This window comes from Octopus sinensis, linkage group LG14 (genome assembly GCF_006345805.1).
Source record: "Octopus sinensis linkage group LG14, ASM634580v1, whole genome shotgun sequence".
Lineage (NCBI taxonomy): Eukaryota > Metazoa > Mollusca > Cephalopoda > Octopoda > Octopodidae > Octopus > Octopus sinensis.
This window is the reverse complement of record NC_043010.1, coordinates 50,467,407-50,484,547: the sequence shown is the minus strand read 5'-3', so window position 1 is coordinate 50,484,547 and position 17,141 is coordinate 50,467,407. Positions and strand designations below refer to the sequence as shown.

The window sequence follows — 17,141 nt, the reverse complement described above, 5'->3', positions numbered from 1 at the left end:
GAAGGATGCAATTATTCTTCCTCTCTATAAAGGAAAAGAGGCCAGAATAACGTGTGGTAACTACAGAGCTATTGCTCAACTATCATCTGCTGGCAAGGTTCTGGCAAATATTCTTCTTATCAGCCTGAATGGGTGTCTCGTAAATGATGTCCCATCTGAATCTCAACGTGGAATCCGATTTGGTAGAGGGGCGATGGATATAATTTTCACAGTAGGACTTGCAGAAGTGTTATGAGCAGGATATGGATCTTGTCCAGGTATTCACTGATTTAACAAATGCCTTTGATACTGTGGATAAGACCCTGCTATGGAAAATGCTAGGCAAGCTTGGATGTCCGTATCACTTTATATCTATAATTAAATCATTTCATGATGGAATGGATGCTTGGATCAATGGTGGTGGTGGTATGGCGGGACCCATTCCTGTAGAGAATGGTGTCAAGCTGGGTAACATCCTTGCCCCAACTCTCTTTTCTTTGTACTTTGCTGCTGCTTTTACTCATGCTTTGCCAAGGTTAGGACTATGGGAATATATGTCAGGAATCGATCTTCTGGCCCCCTCTTTAATCTGCGCCGATTTGCGGCCAATTCAAAAGTTTCCAGTCTCTTATTCGTGACACCTTTTATGCAGATGACTGTGACTTCGTCACTCATACAGTGGATGACATGCAAATACTTATGAATCGTATTGTTGTTTCTTGCAAGGCATTTGGACTCAGCATTAGTCTGGAGAAGACAATTGTTATATTGCAGCCTGCACCAGGAAATCCGTATGTGGAATCAGCTATCTTGGTTGAAGGAACAATACTGAAATTGCAAGACAAGTTTGTCTACCTGGGCAGCACACTCAGCCGTTCTTGATCTCTGGATGATGAAATATCTTTCATGCTGCTGAGAACAACTGATTCCTTCCGGTCTCTTGAGTCTCGTATCTGGTCCCAGCATGGCATCACAAGGGAAACAAAAATTGTTGTGTACCGTGCATGTGTGCTGACATCGCCCCTTTACTCATGTGAGACATGGACCCTTTACACACATCATGTAAAGGTCATTGAACGCTTTCATCAGAGATGTCTGAGACACATTCTGAATTTTGGCTGGATCTTAAAAACACAAGACAAACAGGTCCTGAGGAAAGCTTATATCTTGAGTATTGTAGGGATGGCGCACAAGCACTGGTTATTTTGGACTGGACGCCTTATTAGAATGAAGGATAGCCGGATCGCTAAACAGATGCTATATGGAGAACTTGTTAGTGGAAAGAGACCTCGGCAGAAACCGAGGCTACGAATTAAGGATTTTGTCAAGTCCTCATTAAAGGCCTGTGATACGCAGGAGATGAAATGGGAGAGCAATGACTGTCATTGGCACAGATGGAGGGAGCAGGTTAAGGAGGGGATCAACACCTTTGAGAGAGCACGTATTCTGCACGAAGAATTTAAGCGTACTGCTCGAAAGCGCACTGCTAGTGTAGTGAATGGGGAAAGCTTAGTTTGCAATGTTTGCAGTCGTGTATGCTTGTCAAGAGCAGGTTTCATTAGCCACCAACGGAGCCGCAAATGCAAAATATAAGTTAGTCATAGAGCGCATAATGTTTGTAAAGGATGGCCATCACGTATGTATGTATGTATGTATGTATGTATGTATGTATGTATGTATGTATGTATGTATGTATGTATGTATGTATGTTTGTATGTATGTATGTATGTATGTATGTATGTATGTATGTATGAATGTATGCATGCATGCATGTATGTATGTAAGTATGTATATATGTATGTATGTATGTATGTATGTATGTAAATGTATGTATGTGCACAAGTAATGAAAGAAGTAAAAAAATTAAGTCAAAGAATATACTCGTACATACATACATATACAGATACATATATATATGTGTATGTGTGTGTGCGTGTGTGCACGTCTGTGTGTGTGTATGTGTCTGAGTGTGTGTGTGTGTGTGTGTGTGTGTGTGTGTGTGTGTGTGTGTGCGTGAGTGTGTGTGTGTGTGTGTGTGTGAGCGTGTGTGTTTTCTTTGCGTGATATTCTCAGCAAACTCACAGTCATGAAATTTTGTAATGTCTAGTAAGATATGTTTACTGTATCATTAATACTTACTTTGTGGGGGCTCGAAATTGTGCAATCGTCAGTCTGCAATAGAGAAAATAAGATAGTAGGATTGATAAAGAATTTAGTACATGTAAATTCGTAAACTATTAAGTATATTATATATATGCTGCATCTGTCAATAGCTGAAAATATAGAAATTCTAAAGGAGACACTTCCAATTATAGAATTTGTAATTGCTTTGGATGGTTGGATTTTCGACTCATATATCTGAAGTTTTCAGTTGGTTTCTGATACTGATTAAAAAGCCCCGTATTACGATCCAAAGTAAAATCTAGAAAATGTACATATACACATGCATTCTCCAGGAAGGTTCATAGTGCTAAGGCCTTTAAAAATTCAAAACGTTTATTCTACACCTTTCTCAGTTAATCTTACTTCACATATAAACAGCAAATAAAGCGCCATCCGTATATAATCCCTTCATTAGTTCAGGATATTGCCTATTTAAACACTGAAATATATGAACGCTTACTAAATCAGTAATTTGTGCGGAATCGTTGGACTCCTTTGTGATATGAATGTTGTTCTGTCTGCCGTTTTTTGTCCATTATTTACCTTCAAATTTATAAGCTTCTTACCTGTTAAAATAATATTTACCCCTTTTCTAAATAAATTTGAGTTGTTCATCACAAAGATGAGCTCCTTATTCAGTAAAATAGGGTTAATAGAGGGATAAAAATTAGATATATCAATTTGGATAAACTTTATATTTTATCCGTAATTTATTCAAATCAATCAGTTACTTCATAAGAGTTTACACATACATGTATGTAGTGTGTATGTATGTATATATGTATGTATATATGTATGTATGTATGTTATGTCAGGTCACTTATGAAGCTCTCACAAGTGCTACTCGTGACATGGAATCCAGTACAACCTGTTGCATGGTCCGGTTGTCGGCGAATAAACCGGTACCCCCACCAGGCTAGCCTGGATTAAAAACAAGACCTGCTGGAATGTAGGATTAACCTAGCGCAGGCTCAACGGCTATCTAGCAATAGCACGGGTACGCAGAAATTCTGGGATGGTGTCCGACGTGCCATCATACATGCATGTATGCATATGTGTGTATGTGCAAAGTACTGAAACAAGTAAAAGAATTAAGTCAAAAATATACGCATACTTACAGACACATACACATACGTATCTATATATATATATACAATAAGTGGTTTCCAAATAGGAAAGCGTTGTGCTAGAACACAAAAAAGGATAAATTCACGAAAGGAATGAAAATTAAAAACGTTTATCGTAAACGTTTTTAATTTTCATTCCTTTCGGGAATTTATCCTTTTTTACTGGTTTTTGAGATTTCTACTGCTCTTTCTAGCACAACGCTTTCCTATTTGGAAGCCTCTTATTATATTTATATATGAATAATATATAGTCTAATGACTAATTCGTTTTTTGTGCTAGGCCAATGGTAATAATGATTTATTATTACCCTATTTTATTATGTTTAGACATACGTATATATATATATATAGATATACTCGGTTAAGTAATTGAGATTCAAGTGAATTCTAAAGAATTCACATGAATATGGTCCTTAACTAGGATGCACCGGAAATCTATATGGTGTTAACCATACGACAAGTGGGGTGATTACAAATAGGAAAAAAGCAACAAGAATGGATTAAACTTTCTTCAATGCAGTTAATCTTACAACCTCTTTTGTATCTACCCCTTTTGATGTTTGGGAATTCTCTGATGTTTTTTCGGCTGACGAGTACGAGCCATCTGTATTCACTGCATTTTTTGTAGCTTATTAAAGATGTCCTCGTACGAAACGATCGTACCGAGATTTTAATCCATTCTTGTTGCTTTTTTCCTATTTATATATATTATATATATATATATATATATATATATATATAATATATATATATATGTGTGTATGCGTGTGTGTGTGTGTGTGTATGTGTGTGCAGTGTGTGTATGTGTGTGTGTGTTTCTATGTGTATGTGTCTGAGTGTGTATGCGTGTGTGTTTTCTGTGTGTTATATTCTCAGTAAACTCACAGTCATTAAATTTTATCATGTCTAGTAAGATGGCCACAGCTAGTGAGCTGAAACTAGATAAAATAAAAATAAATAAATAAATAAATAAAATATGTTTACTGTATCATTAATACTTACTTTTGCGGGGCACGAATGTTTGCAATCGTCACTCTGCAATAGAGAAAATAAGATAGTAGGATTGATAAAGAATTTAGTACATGTAAATTCATAAACTATTAAGTATATTCAATGTTGCATCTGTCCACTATATATTGGGTCATCCCATATATAATGCGGGTTTTTCAATTGCATGAACTTAAAAGTCGGAGAAATTTGTCCAGATTCCGTTTAAAGGTGATGGGTTTCTTTACATCTTTGATCTGTTTTGGAATAATGATAAACAGGGCTGTGCTTGTTGAGGAAAAGAAGCTGTTGCAACAATACCAACAATGCCAGCAGCAGCAGCAGCAGCAGCAATACTTGCAACAACAACAACAATTCTTAGAACAACAGTGGTAAACCCATACTTTTATAGTTCTTAAATGCCTTAAACCTCTTCTCATCCAACTTTGCCTACAAGATAACATGAACAATAACAAGATGAGTTTTTATGTCCCTAAAGTATTTTCTTTTCTTACTTACATCATCTTTACCAGCATTACTATAATTATTTTCATTATCACTATTATTATTATCCCTCTTAAAATTCTTAGGTTGATTGGTTGTTATAATGGTCTTATTCTTACCAAGATTGCTTCCAAGGTTCGCGCACATACACGTACACATACGTATATATATGTGTACGTGTGCATGTATGTGTATACACGTGAGTGTGCCTGTGTGTGCATGTATGCGTGTGTTTGTGCGTGTGCGTGTGTGAGAGTGTGTATGTGTATGTGTGCGTGTGTGTGCGTGTGTGTGTGTGTGTGTGAGCGTGTGTGTTTTCTTTGTGTAATATTCTCTGCAAACTCACAGTCATGAAATTTTGTCATGTCTGGTAAGATATGTTTACTGTATCATTAATACTTACTTTTGCTGAGTACAAATGTTTGCAATCGTCACTCTGCAATAGAGAAAATAAGATAGTAGGTTTAGTACATATAAATTCATAAACTATTAAGTATATTTAATGTTGCATCTGTCCACTATATATTGGGTCATCCCATAAATAATGATGGTTTTTCAATTGCATGAACTAAAAGTCGGAGAAATTTGTCCAAATTCCGTTTAAAGGTGATGGGATCTTTTACCTCTTTGATCTGTTTTGGGATAAACAATGATAAACAGGGCTGCGCTTGTTGAGGAAAAGAAGCTGTTGCAGCAATACCAACAGCAGCAGTAGCCGTTCAAGATTTTGGACCTGGAGATCTCCATTTCCAGCGACTTCGAGGGCCACCTTTCAGTGGTGTCGGGCGTCAACGAAGAGCCCTCGAAACAACAAGACGACCAAAGTTTTTTTTTTCCAAGGTCTGGGATCTCCCGCCCCTAAACCCTAGACCATCACCTAATCACCCTTACCCGTCTTGTTGCTTAACAACAACAACAACAGCAGCAGTAGTTCTTAGAACAACAGTAGTAGAGTCATATTTTTGTAGTTCTTGAATGCCTTAAGTCTCTTCTCATTCAACTTTGCCTACAAGATAACATGAACAATAATAAGATGAGTTTTTATGTCCCTAAAGTATTTTCTTTTCTTACTCACGCCACGTCTCTACACTGCCATGTAAATGCAGGTCACCAAGTGGTTAATGTGTTGGAACCACGAAGTGGGCTCGATTCCTGCACCGGGCGGCATGAGTCCAACGGGCAGGGTGCTTCGATATCACATTCAAATCTATTCAGCTAAATGGTTTCAGGTCGAATGTGATGACTTCATTAAGCCTCCTTTTTTTTCAAAAACAGTTTGATGTATTATTGAACATTCAAGGGTATACTCTTTTACTCCTTTACTTGTTTCAGTCATTTGACGGCGGCCATGCTGGAGCACCACCTTTAGTCGGGACTTATTCTTTGTAAGCCCAGTACTTATTCTATCGGTCTCTTTTTTGCCGAACCGCTAAGTAACGGGGACGTAAACACACCAGCATCGGTTGTCAAGCAATGCTAGGGGGACAAACACAGACACACAAGCACATATATATACATATACATATATACGACAGGCTTCTTTCAGTTTCCGTCTACCAAATCCACTCACAAGGCATTGGTCGGCCCGGAGCTATAGCAGAAGACACTTGCCCAAGATGCCACGCAGTGGGACTGAACCCGGAACCATGTGGTTGGTTAGCAAGCTACTTACCACACAGCCACTCCTGCATAAAGATTAAAGTTGTAATTGAGAAGCAGTTAGTTGACATGGAGCCCTGCTAGCCATCTGAATACTGGAAAATAATTACCTGTATCATGATGATTCGGGCCGGGTAATAAATTGCCGTCCTGACTGCAGATCACAACTCTGTGAACACAACAAAGGCTGTAAGACAAGACATGGACAGATGCAGACTACGAAGCCGTGACTAACAGGAAGATAAACAGAAGGCGTTCTGACTACGTCCGCACACCAGGCTTCATCCACTCATCTTTGAACAGGACCTTAGGCTCAGTTCAGACGACTATGTGAAGCTGCTGGAGACTGGCTACATCCTGATTGGAGAATGACGGCCACCCAAAATCTCTTGCAAATTATTAGGGAAGTGCTATAAGCAGGATAGAGATACTTACAAAATCTTCATTGATCTATCATAGCATAATCATTAGACGATACTATACATACGAAGAACACAAAAGAAAACACAGTTTAAATACTTAGTGTGGGAAGGTTACTTACATTTTTATCTAAGCAAATCTAGACAAAAAAAGAAGAATAAAAAAACATCAGTTTGCAGTTTTTACATTAATGCTGCCGAGTAGATGCATGCAATATTTTAAAGGTAATTTAACAATTCTTTTACGCAAACGTATGTATGCATATACATACATACATACATTCATACGTACATGCATACATACATAAATACATGCATGCACGCGCATACACACACACACATATATATAATAATTACATATATATATATGTATATATATATATATATATATATATATATAATATATATATATATATATATATATATATTATATATATATATATATATATATATATATATACACACACATATAGTAGAAATATGTTACAGAAAGAAAATATAAAATACACGTGGAAATGTAAGGGTAAAATATGAAAAATCAACGAAAATGCACATTGCAAATAAAAAAAGACTTTTTGTGACAGGTAACCACAAATATATACATTTAGATGGACTGATGTAGTAATAAAAGTCATAAAAGTCATTATTATGAGATGATTATAAGATGATAATAAAGTAAAAGAACAAAGTGAACCATGATTTCGGCAAAAAGCTATTCATCGCTTATATATATATATATATATATATATTATATATATATATATAATATATATGGCAAATGAAAGACGGATGATGGAATATACGAGAATTTATTATTAATCACTGAAAGTGACCGTGCTTTCCCAGTAAGCTACCAGGTGTAAACCATTCGTTTTATTATCCAATATATATCAGAAATTAAAAAAGGAAAATATACACACTTTACATAGTTTTAATATAATTTTTATATATAAAATTGGACTCCTTTGTAGTATGAAAGTTGTTCGGTCTGCCGTTTTTTGTCCAATATTTACCCTCAAATTAATTAAAAGCGTCTTGGCTGCTAAAATAATATTTACCTCTTTTCTAAATTAATTTGAGTTGTTCATCACAAAGACGAGCCCCTTATTTAGTAAAATAGGGTTTATGGAGGGATAATAATTAGATATATCAATTTGGAATTTATTCAAACCAATCAGTTACTTCATAAGAGTTTACACATGTATGTATGTATGTATGTATGTATGTATGTATGTACATAAGTATTAAAACAAATAAAAGAATAAAGTCAAAGAATATACGCATACGTACACACCCGTACACATATATATATATGTGTGTGTGCATGTTCGTGTGAGTGTGTGTATGTGTGTATGGGTGTGTATGTGTATGTGTGTGTGCATGTGCGTGTGAATGTGTGTATGTGTGTGTGTGTGTGTGTGTGTTTTCTGTGTGTGATATTCTCAGTAAACTCACAGACAGTCATGGAATTTCGTCATGTCTGGTAAAATATATTTACTATATCAACAATACTTACATCATTTTTGCTGAATAGGTCGCAAATATCCTTAATCTGCAATAGAGAAAATAAGATAGTAGGTGAGATAAATAATTTAGTAGATGTAATTTCGGAAACTAAGAAGTATATATGATGCGGCATCTGACCACTGATATATTGGGTCAACCCATAAATAATGCGGTTTTTTCAATAGCAAGGACTAAAGGTTGGAGGGGGACAGGGTAAACAATCTATCTGCACCAACTTGCTGCAAAATCAGGTAGTAATTTTACCTTAGTGCAAATTTTGAAGAGTGCATTTCAATTTTAACAGTTAATTTTTCAATACTATAATGGAAGTGAGAAAGGAGCATATTCGGCATATTTTGCTTTATGAGTTCAATAAAGGCAACAACAAAACGGAAAGTGTGAGGAATATTAATGTAGTATATAGGGATCGGATAATAAGCGTAAGCCAGTGTCAGCGGTGGTTCCAGAAATTCCGAAGCGGAAACTGCAGCCTAAAAGACGAGCCTCGTCCTGGAATAGAGCTCAATTCGAGGAATTTCATGGTATCAATCTCACGCAATCAAGTCTTAAAAGAAAGAAGTTATGAGTGTTTGTTTCTCAAATTTATGGTTGATGATATAGTTCTATACATTTTTTAATGAATATCGTTCTATAAGGGGGCTTTTAATATATGTCACCAGCGTCATTGAGGTAAGGAAAAAATTATCAATGACACTGCTAATTGACACATTTGACTCGTTATTAATTAGCATAATAGCATAGCCTGGAAAAAAACATGGATTTCATGCAAAAATGCAAACAAGAGAAATAATATTGTTAAGATTATAAACCTGGAAAATTACACGACAATTATTCCACTTGGAAAAGTTCAGGATATCTAATTACATTTGGTAAAGTACAGAAGAAGAAAATTTTTACTTAAAATATTGCAGCTAAGGATAAAATTTGAATATCAAAAATTATTTGATTTTAATTTACAAAGTAACATTATAATTAAAGAAGGTACCATCATTTTGTTAAAATGTTGACACACAGAATACTTAAAAATGAGAGCCAGAAGTACTAATATAGCTAAAGTTTTATGCAAAGTAGAATAGTATAGATGGTAGGTAAATTAATTATGTAAAAAATAGGCATTGGGTCAAGACTAAAAATGGGAAGACTTGGCAAGAACTTAGGCAATAAATTTTACCGTGAATTTGTTGTTTTAGGTAGATTTTACTATAATATATAATTGATTTTTGTATTATTCTACTTATTGTGTTAACTAATTATGTACTACTGTTATTTTCAAATTTCTAATTATTAATTCATAATTAAAGAAAGGAATTTTTTTAAAGTGCAAAAATATCTTGAGTTATTTTAATTTTAAATAGAAGTAACAAGTAATAACAAATAGAAGTAATAACTTATAATAAAAATTTTTGTTTCTATAAAAGCTAATATTTACTAAATCTAAATATTTTATTTGAAATTTTATCTTTAGCTGCAATATTTGAAGTAAAAATTTTCTTGTTCTGTACTTCACCAGGTGTAATAAATTGTCCTGAAAGTTGTCCTGAAATTGTAATAAATTGTCCTGAAAGTTGTCCTGAAATTGTAATAACTTGTCCTGTAATTTTCCAGGTTTATAATCTTAAGAATATTATTTCTCTTGCTCGCATTTTTCCAAGTAATGAAAACTGTTCAAACTGAAGTCCACGAGCCACACATTTTCCCATTCGAATCAATACAAAATTACATAGAGTATTTATGGAATTTTGATTTACTGTCGGGTTACATCTAGTTGCTGTGGCATTCCAGAATAAGGGGCCTGACACCATGGAACGGGAAGTAACAGTTTCCTATGCTGGGAATCGAATACAAAGAAACAGTAAAGAAGCGAGTTAAAAAAGAAAAAGAAGGAAAAAGAAGAAGGTGGTGGTGGTGGTGGTGGTGGTGGTGGTGGTGATGGTGGTGGTGGTGGTGGTGGTGATGGTGATGGAGTAAATCAGCGGAAGGTGGAGGGGATATAGGCCACATATCCCAGAACAAGGTGGGTGCTCAGCCGCACCCCGCGGTAATGGCCGCAGTGACATTGCCATCGAAAATGGACAGCGACAATCTCTACAGCAGTCATCCTCTTCCTAAGGCTCGTTTCTCCGACGGACCGCCGCTATCTGTATTTTGCAGATGAAAGTGGTAGTACAGGGTCAGAGAACACCCGACGTCTCGACGGTGAGCGACACAAACTGATAGCGGCTGGCCAGGCCCCACTATTTTCATTGACTTTTCTCTCCTCCGTGTTATGAGCGGCAATACCAGGGTTTGCAACAGATGCTGCAGGGATTGCTTTGAAGTGGAAAAGTGACAAGAAATCTTCAATTGATGATGTTTATCTCTTTTATTTTATTTTTATTTATTTTTATCTAGTTTCGGCTCACAAACTGTGGCCATGCTGGGACACCGCCATTTGGTGTTGCTACATGATTTTACTTCACGAATGCTTTTTAGCAATTGCCATTTGGTGCATGAGAGAGTTCGATGCAGCTGCCCTCATCTGCACCTCCTGCCGTGAAGTTGGTTCATCTGGGACACCTGACAAGAAGAGATCCAGTTTCATTTTAAAGACATCTGCATCCATCCCATGCAGGTCTCTTAGGTTCTTCGGGAGGATATTGAAGAGCTGTGGGCCTCGGAAGCCCAGGCTATCACAGTATCTTGTCCTACATCTTGATGGCAAATTTGGAGTCCTTGGAACTATGCAGTGGCGCCCAGTTCTGGCATTTATGTAACTCACGATGCCAAAGTTTGGGACAAGTTCTTCTAGGATCTTCCAGATGTATATTATGGCATATCTTTCTCGCCTACGCTCTAAGGAATAGAGTTTCAATCTCTTGAGTCTTTCCCAATAGCTTATATGCTGCACAGAGGCTATCTTCTTCGTGTAGCTTCGTTGGATCGCTTCAAGTTCTGTGATTAACTTGACACTGGATTGCGACCATAGCTGAGAGCAATAGTCAAAGTGGCTTAGGACAAGTGTTCTCCAGAGGACCATCATGGTTTCCTGGTCTCTTGTTCTAAAGGTTCTAAGAATCCATCCGGTCAGCCGGTCTTATTGATCTTCTTATGCTTAAATATTCTAGTTTATCGTTTTTAAAATTTCAGCTGGTGAGGATGTGTTTGTGGCTTAAGGTGAACAAGTGTGCAACTGGCTTTTGTTGTTTGCCTTTCTTTGTCTGTGGTATGCTAAAAACAACATTTCACTCTAGGTATAGAATATGGAGAATCTGAGCGTGATCTAACAAAGCTGCTGAATGTATTCACCCAAAGAAGCGCATATGCTACTATTGCTGAGCGATATTAGCCATATTTTTCTTTTATAATATATGTAACATTCAGTAAGGAACAGGTGGTAATGATGCACTGAAACAATTGTAGTGACATGTAATAAAGTCTATTCAATCCATCTTCTCGTTTGGATATTTTTATGTGTGTATCTGTGTAAGAGAGAGAGAGAGAGAGAGAGAGAGAGAGAGAGGGAGAGAGAGAGAGAGAGAGAGAGAGAGAGAGAGAGTGTGTGTGTAAGTGTGTGTTTGCGTGTCGGTGAAAGATGGCAGAATTAGTGCTTTGTACAAACCCTGTCGCACGTTATATTCTCGTTACATACTTTAATCTTAGACCGAGTTTGCCTTTGCCCTTTCTGCTTTACAAGGCTGACATAATATATGCAAGACAATGGATATATAGTTAATTAAAATAAAGAATAAAATAACAGCATCTTAAGAAAAATAATCAATAAATGTACCTACCGAAATATTTGGGGTTTTAGGTGGAGATTTCCTCATGTTCATGTAGGTCATCAGTTTATCGGCATGACCTTTCTCTTCAGAGGACATTTTATGGAAGAATTTAGAAATGCCATGCAAAGCCATATCACTTCTTTCGAAATAATGAGACTGAAATGAATATAAAGTTTTCGTTGATATTATTTTACAGAAGCGATAAAACTTCAGTAGCATCAAGTATTTAATTATGTTCCTTCATTTTTTGAGCTTAAATCTCGCTGAAGATATCACCAGCTTTCATCCTTCTGTATCAGTAAAACATGTACGGGTAATGTACTATGTCAAATTAATAATAATAATAATAATAATAATATAATAATAATAATAATAATAATAATGATCAAGAAGGGAACCGAAAATTATATGAGAATGATCCCTGGCTTACCATCCCTGCAAGAAGTGCAAAATATTGTCTTAACTGGTACATCACACGTATTGAGAAGAGCATTGTCGATGTGAGAACTGTTGCTGCTCATGTATTTTAATATAACTTAAAAAAAAAAAAAAAAAAAAATGAACGAACTATTGAGTTTGGTTTAATGGCCTACCAATGTATACTATGAGTTTCTTTGCCCTAGGAGTTGGGAAGACACTCGGCAAGAAATGGAAGCAAATTTGAAAGAAGAAAAAAAATGATAATAATAATAATAATAATAATAATAATAATAATAATAATGGTTTCTTAAACATTCTCTTGAACAGCACTATGCACAAAACCAAATATATGGCACCCTAGGCATAACGCCAACATGAACTTCCAACTTGTTGCCTCTTGAGGTTTCTGGGTGAGACTTGGAGCCAACTTGTACAAATGTAAAGCAAATATCAAACATAAAATAATAATAATAATATAATAATAATAATAATAATAAATAATAATAATATAATAATAATAATAATTTATTTCTTTACTACCCACAAAGGGTTAAACACAGAGGGGACAAACAAGGACAGACAAAGGGATTAAGTCGATTATATCGACCCCAGTGCGTAACTGGTACTTAATTTATCGACCTCGAGAGGATGAAAGGCAAGTCGACCTCGGCGGAATTTGAACTCGGAACGTAACGACAGACGAAATACGGCTACGCATTTCGCCCGGCGTGCCAGAGAAACCCAGCCCAATCGTCAGAACAAAACATACTGATACTATACAATATCCCACAAGGAAAAACAAATGCAACATACACCTTACCAGCACGAAAGTGCAGCAAATGATGTAATTGAAGGTTACTTGTAACAACCAGATGTCGAAAAATAATAATGGTGATGACGATGGTGACGAACGTTACCTTATCTCAGTTTATGAGAGACAAGAGTTTACCTAGAAACTCTAGTGGTTATTGCGAAAATGATGTTGGACTTTAAGGGAAGGTTTCTCGCTCAGCAGGGATTCAGTGAAGATGCACACTAACTACAGCTGTTATCCTAAAGACGGTCAATATATAGATACTCAGCAGGGAACAAAAAAAAAATAACCAGTCTGGTGGGGGGTATTAACAAGTATGTGGAAAAGGAATATGAAAAAAAAATGCGCGCAGACGACCCTGGGGTGGAGGTGGGGAGGGGACTTTTGGAAAATTCACAAGATCCGATTTTTCCGTCATAATTTCCGGTAAAATGTATATATATATATTGATTTTTTTTTTTACTGAATCCCACGTTTTTGGTGATGGAGGATCCGATTCTGAAAAAAAAAAAATTTTTAAATCGCATTTTCAAAATTTCAATCCCCCCTTCACCCCCTCCTTATTTTTTTTCTTTTGCGAAATACGTAGAAAAATACTAAGATTACGATTCTGAAGAAAATTGGTCAGTAAAATTTCAATTTTTCAAATATATATGTCCCGAAAATGCCACCTAAGCCACAACAAGCAGAAACTTTAATGAACCAAAATATCCTAAAAGAATTACAAGAAATCTCCTCGAAACTTTCAACCCTAATCAACAAAGTCGAACAATCGCACTTATACCTAAATGGACTCCTGGAGGCTAAAACAGCCAATCAAACCCCTGATATCATCCCAACATTACAAAATCTAATCAAATCTAAAGACTGCTACTCAGTTAAAAACACTCTTAACAACATCTGGATTAAAAATCTCAAAGCACGCAAGTTTGCTTTCTGGAACTTCATAAAAAATAATAACAAAGCAGACATTTATGAAAAGTGGATCAACTCCACCCCTATCATCCCACCCAAAAAACTGCAAATAAAGCCCATCCAAAATGAACCACAAAATCAACAAAACCTCAGGGAGCGAAAAATTCAAAACAGAAATAGAACTATTGCGGCTCAGAGCCAATGCTAGTGAAGAAAAATTCAAGACCCTTGACAATGAAAAGCAGATTGAAATCTCAAAACACTGTGAAGGAGCACTCCTTGATAAAACCACCAAACTCTGGAGAAAAAACTGCGAGGATGAAGAACTAACATCCCTCCAACGAGGTTCGCCAGTTATGAAACAGAGTTCAAAAACGAACACCGTACAAGCAACCCATATTTTAAAATATTAACTTCAACTCACACCCCTCACCAAAAACAAAGAAAACATATCACAAAACACCGAACACGTACCACCCCTAACAATGACAACAATAACAGAACTTACAGACAGCACTACAATCCCATCAAAAGAACCCAGACACCCACCAACACAAGACAAAACTTTACCAGACAATGTAGACCCCAACCCACACTAGAACCGTTCCAGAATCGGAGATCCTACCCATCACTTAGAAACTTACCTCTAGACTATGATTGTAGATCCCAACCCAAATCGTTCCAAACTCGGAGTTCCCTCCCAACATATAAGAATTCACCTCTAAACCATGAATGTGGTTTCCAACCCACTCTAAGGAACCAATATTACACCCAGTACGAAAAACCCAGAACCTGGAATATCCAAAACGCTTCCAGTAGGCCACGCCAACAACCCAGACTCTGGAACAACCAAAACCTCTTCAGCAGACAACATATCAACGAGGGAAAGGACCATACACACCAAAATACCGCAGATAGAAGAACCCCCAGGAATAATTTTTTAGGCAAGGGCATCAGTTTCCACGACACCAGATGGTAGATACCAACCCCGAAAAACCAAAAATAGTGAATCTCTCAAACCTAAACCTGTCGACACCACAAATAAAAATCCTTTCAAAAGGACTAAAATTCGCCTCTACTCCGCAATACCCTAACCTGAGGGAAATACAGGATGACATCTCACACTTTTGCAGAAAATTACGCTTCACAGAGGAATTTTTTGACATAGAAACTAATAACGACGAATCAATGGTTCGTAACAAAAGCAGCTATAATCCCATAAAAGGCAGAAACAAAACCTTAGACAAATTTTTGCGACTACATCTCAAACTTCCCTTATGGTGAACTCCCACAACCTAAACCCAAACCCAACACCAGTAAAAGAGAATGGGAAATCATCCATACGCTACGAGATAATCATGACGTCACAATAAAGGAAGCAGATAAGGGTAGTACTGTCGTTATTATGAATACTGAACAATATAAAAACTCTGTATCTCACCTTTTACAAGATACTGCCTACTATGAAAGAGTAGTTAACTACCAACAATCCAAAACAATGACCAAATTGAAGGCACTCATTTACCAACACCGGAATGACTTAACAGCAAAGGAATGCGACTACATAACAAACTTTAATTGCAAAACCAGCACGCTCTATGGGCTTCCAAAGATACACAAGAGTAAAATTATCATAGAAGCTTGCAAAAAGTCCACTTCAACCTGCATCACTATACCACATCCCACTGATCTCAAACTGAGACTAATAGTGGCAGGCCCAAGCTGTGAAAGACACAGACTTAGCAACTTTATCGATATCATCCTAAAATCAATACTGAAACACATTCCAAGTATTGTAAGAGATGACCTGGACCTATTAAATCATCTCCCTAAACATACCGATAAAGACACTTTAATCGTCTCCTTTGATGTAATAAACCTTTACACTACGATCCCACATGAATATGGACTGGAAACCAGTGTTGGTTTGTTTATGCCCCTGTAATTACTGTAAGGGATCCCGATAGATAAAGTAGCAGGCTTTAAAATAACTACTGGGGTCAAGTATATGGACTAAAAATCGTCAGAGCGGTGCTCCAGCAAGGCCGCAGTCTGAAGACTGAAACAAGTAAATGAAATAAAAGGACAAAAGAATGAAATGCAAAAATATGCAAATAGAAATGTGGGAACTGAAGACAGAACATGTGGGGACTGAAGGCAGAAAGTACCCCAGCAGTAACAGGTAACTCGGGACTGATTAAAAAGGATGTGGACAAATGCGTAATTAAGATGTCGGGACTTGTACAGATGCACAGCACACAGAAAATACGACTAAAAAACACTTCTGTAGGACAGAGTAAATAGAAGAGCAAAATACGAAATCAAAATAAAACACTGTACATACCCAAAGTACACAGGTATGAGGGAGTGCTGAAAAGTCCCTGGCTTTGGGTAAAAGAAAATACAGGAGGATCAGTTAATTATGATTTTATCCAACATATTTCCCCTCGCCGATTCACACACTTATTGCAGCGGTCCTTCAGTTTTTTCTGAAGTAAACAATTATAAAAATAATACGTTTTTAATCACTATTTTTGTAATTTATGTCTTTGATTGTTGTTAACTAGCATTTTTATACTTCAGTTGTTGTTTTTGTTATAGCTCTTGTTGGCGTGGAGGCGCAATGGCCCAGTGGTTAGGGCAGCGGACTCGCGGTCATAGGATCGCGGTTTCGATTCCCAGACCGGGCGTTGTGAGTGTTTATTGAGCGAAAACACCTAAAGCTCCACGAGGCTCCGACAGGGGATGGTGGTGATCCCTGCTGTACTCTTTCACCACAACTTTCTCTCAGTCTTACTTCCTGTTTCTGTTGTACCTGTATTTCAAAGGGCCGGCCTTGTCACTCTCTGTGTCACGCTGAATATCC

The 17,141-nt window shown here is 36.8% G+C and overlaps 1 protein-coding gene across 2 annotated transcripts in view; it reads right to left on the bottom strand.

Annotated features, from left to right (window-relative positions):
- The window catches only part of LOC115219125 (ferritin-1, chloroplastic-like), a 50,809-nt gene that overhangs the window by 6,569 nt on the left and 27,099 nt on the right, over positions 1–17,141 (bottom strand). The window contains exons 3-8 of one of the 2 annotated variants that reach the window (XM_029789205.2): positions 12,136–12,282; positions 8,355–8,390; positions 6,961–6,978; positions 5,164–5,196; positions 4,272–4,304; positions 2,119–2,151 (exon numbers count right to left, since the gene is read on the bottom strand). In XM_029789205.2, the coding sequence (XP_029645065.1) occupies positions 2,119–2,151; positions 4,272–4,304; positions 5,164–5,196; positions 6,961–6,978; positions 8,355–8,390; positions 12,136–12,282 (300 nt within the window). The remainder of the gene's footprint in view (positions 1–2,118; positions 2,152–4,271; positions 4,305–5,163; positions 5,197–6,960; positions 6,979–8,354; positions 8,391–12,135; positions 12,283–17,141) is intronic. The other variant, XM_029789206.2, reaches the window with a different exon arrangement.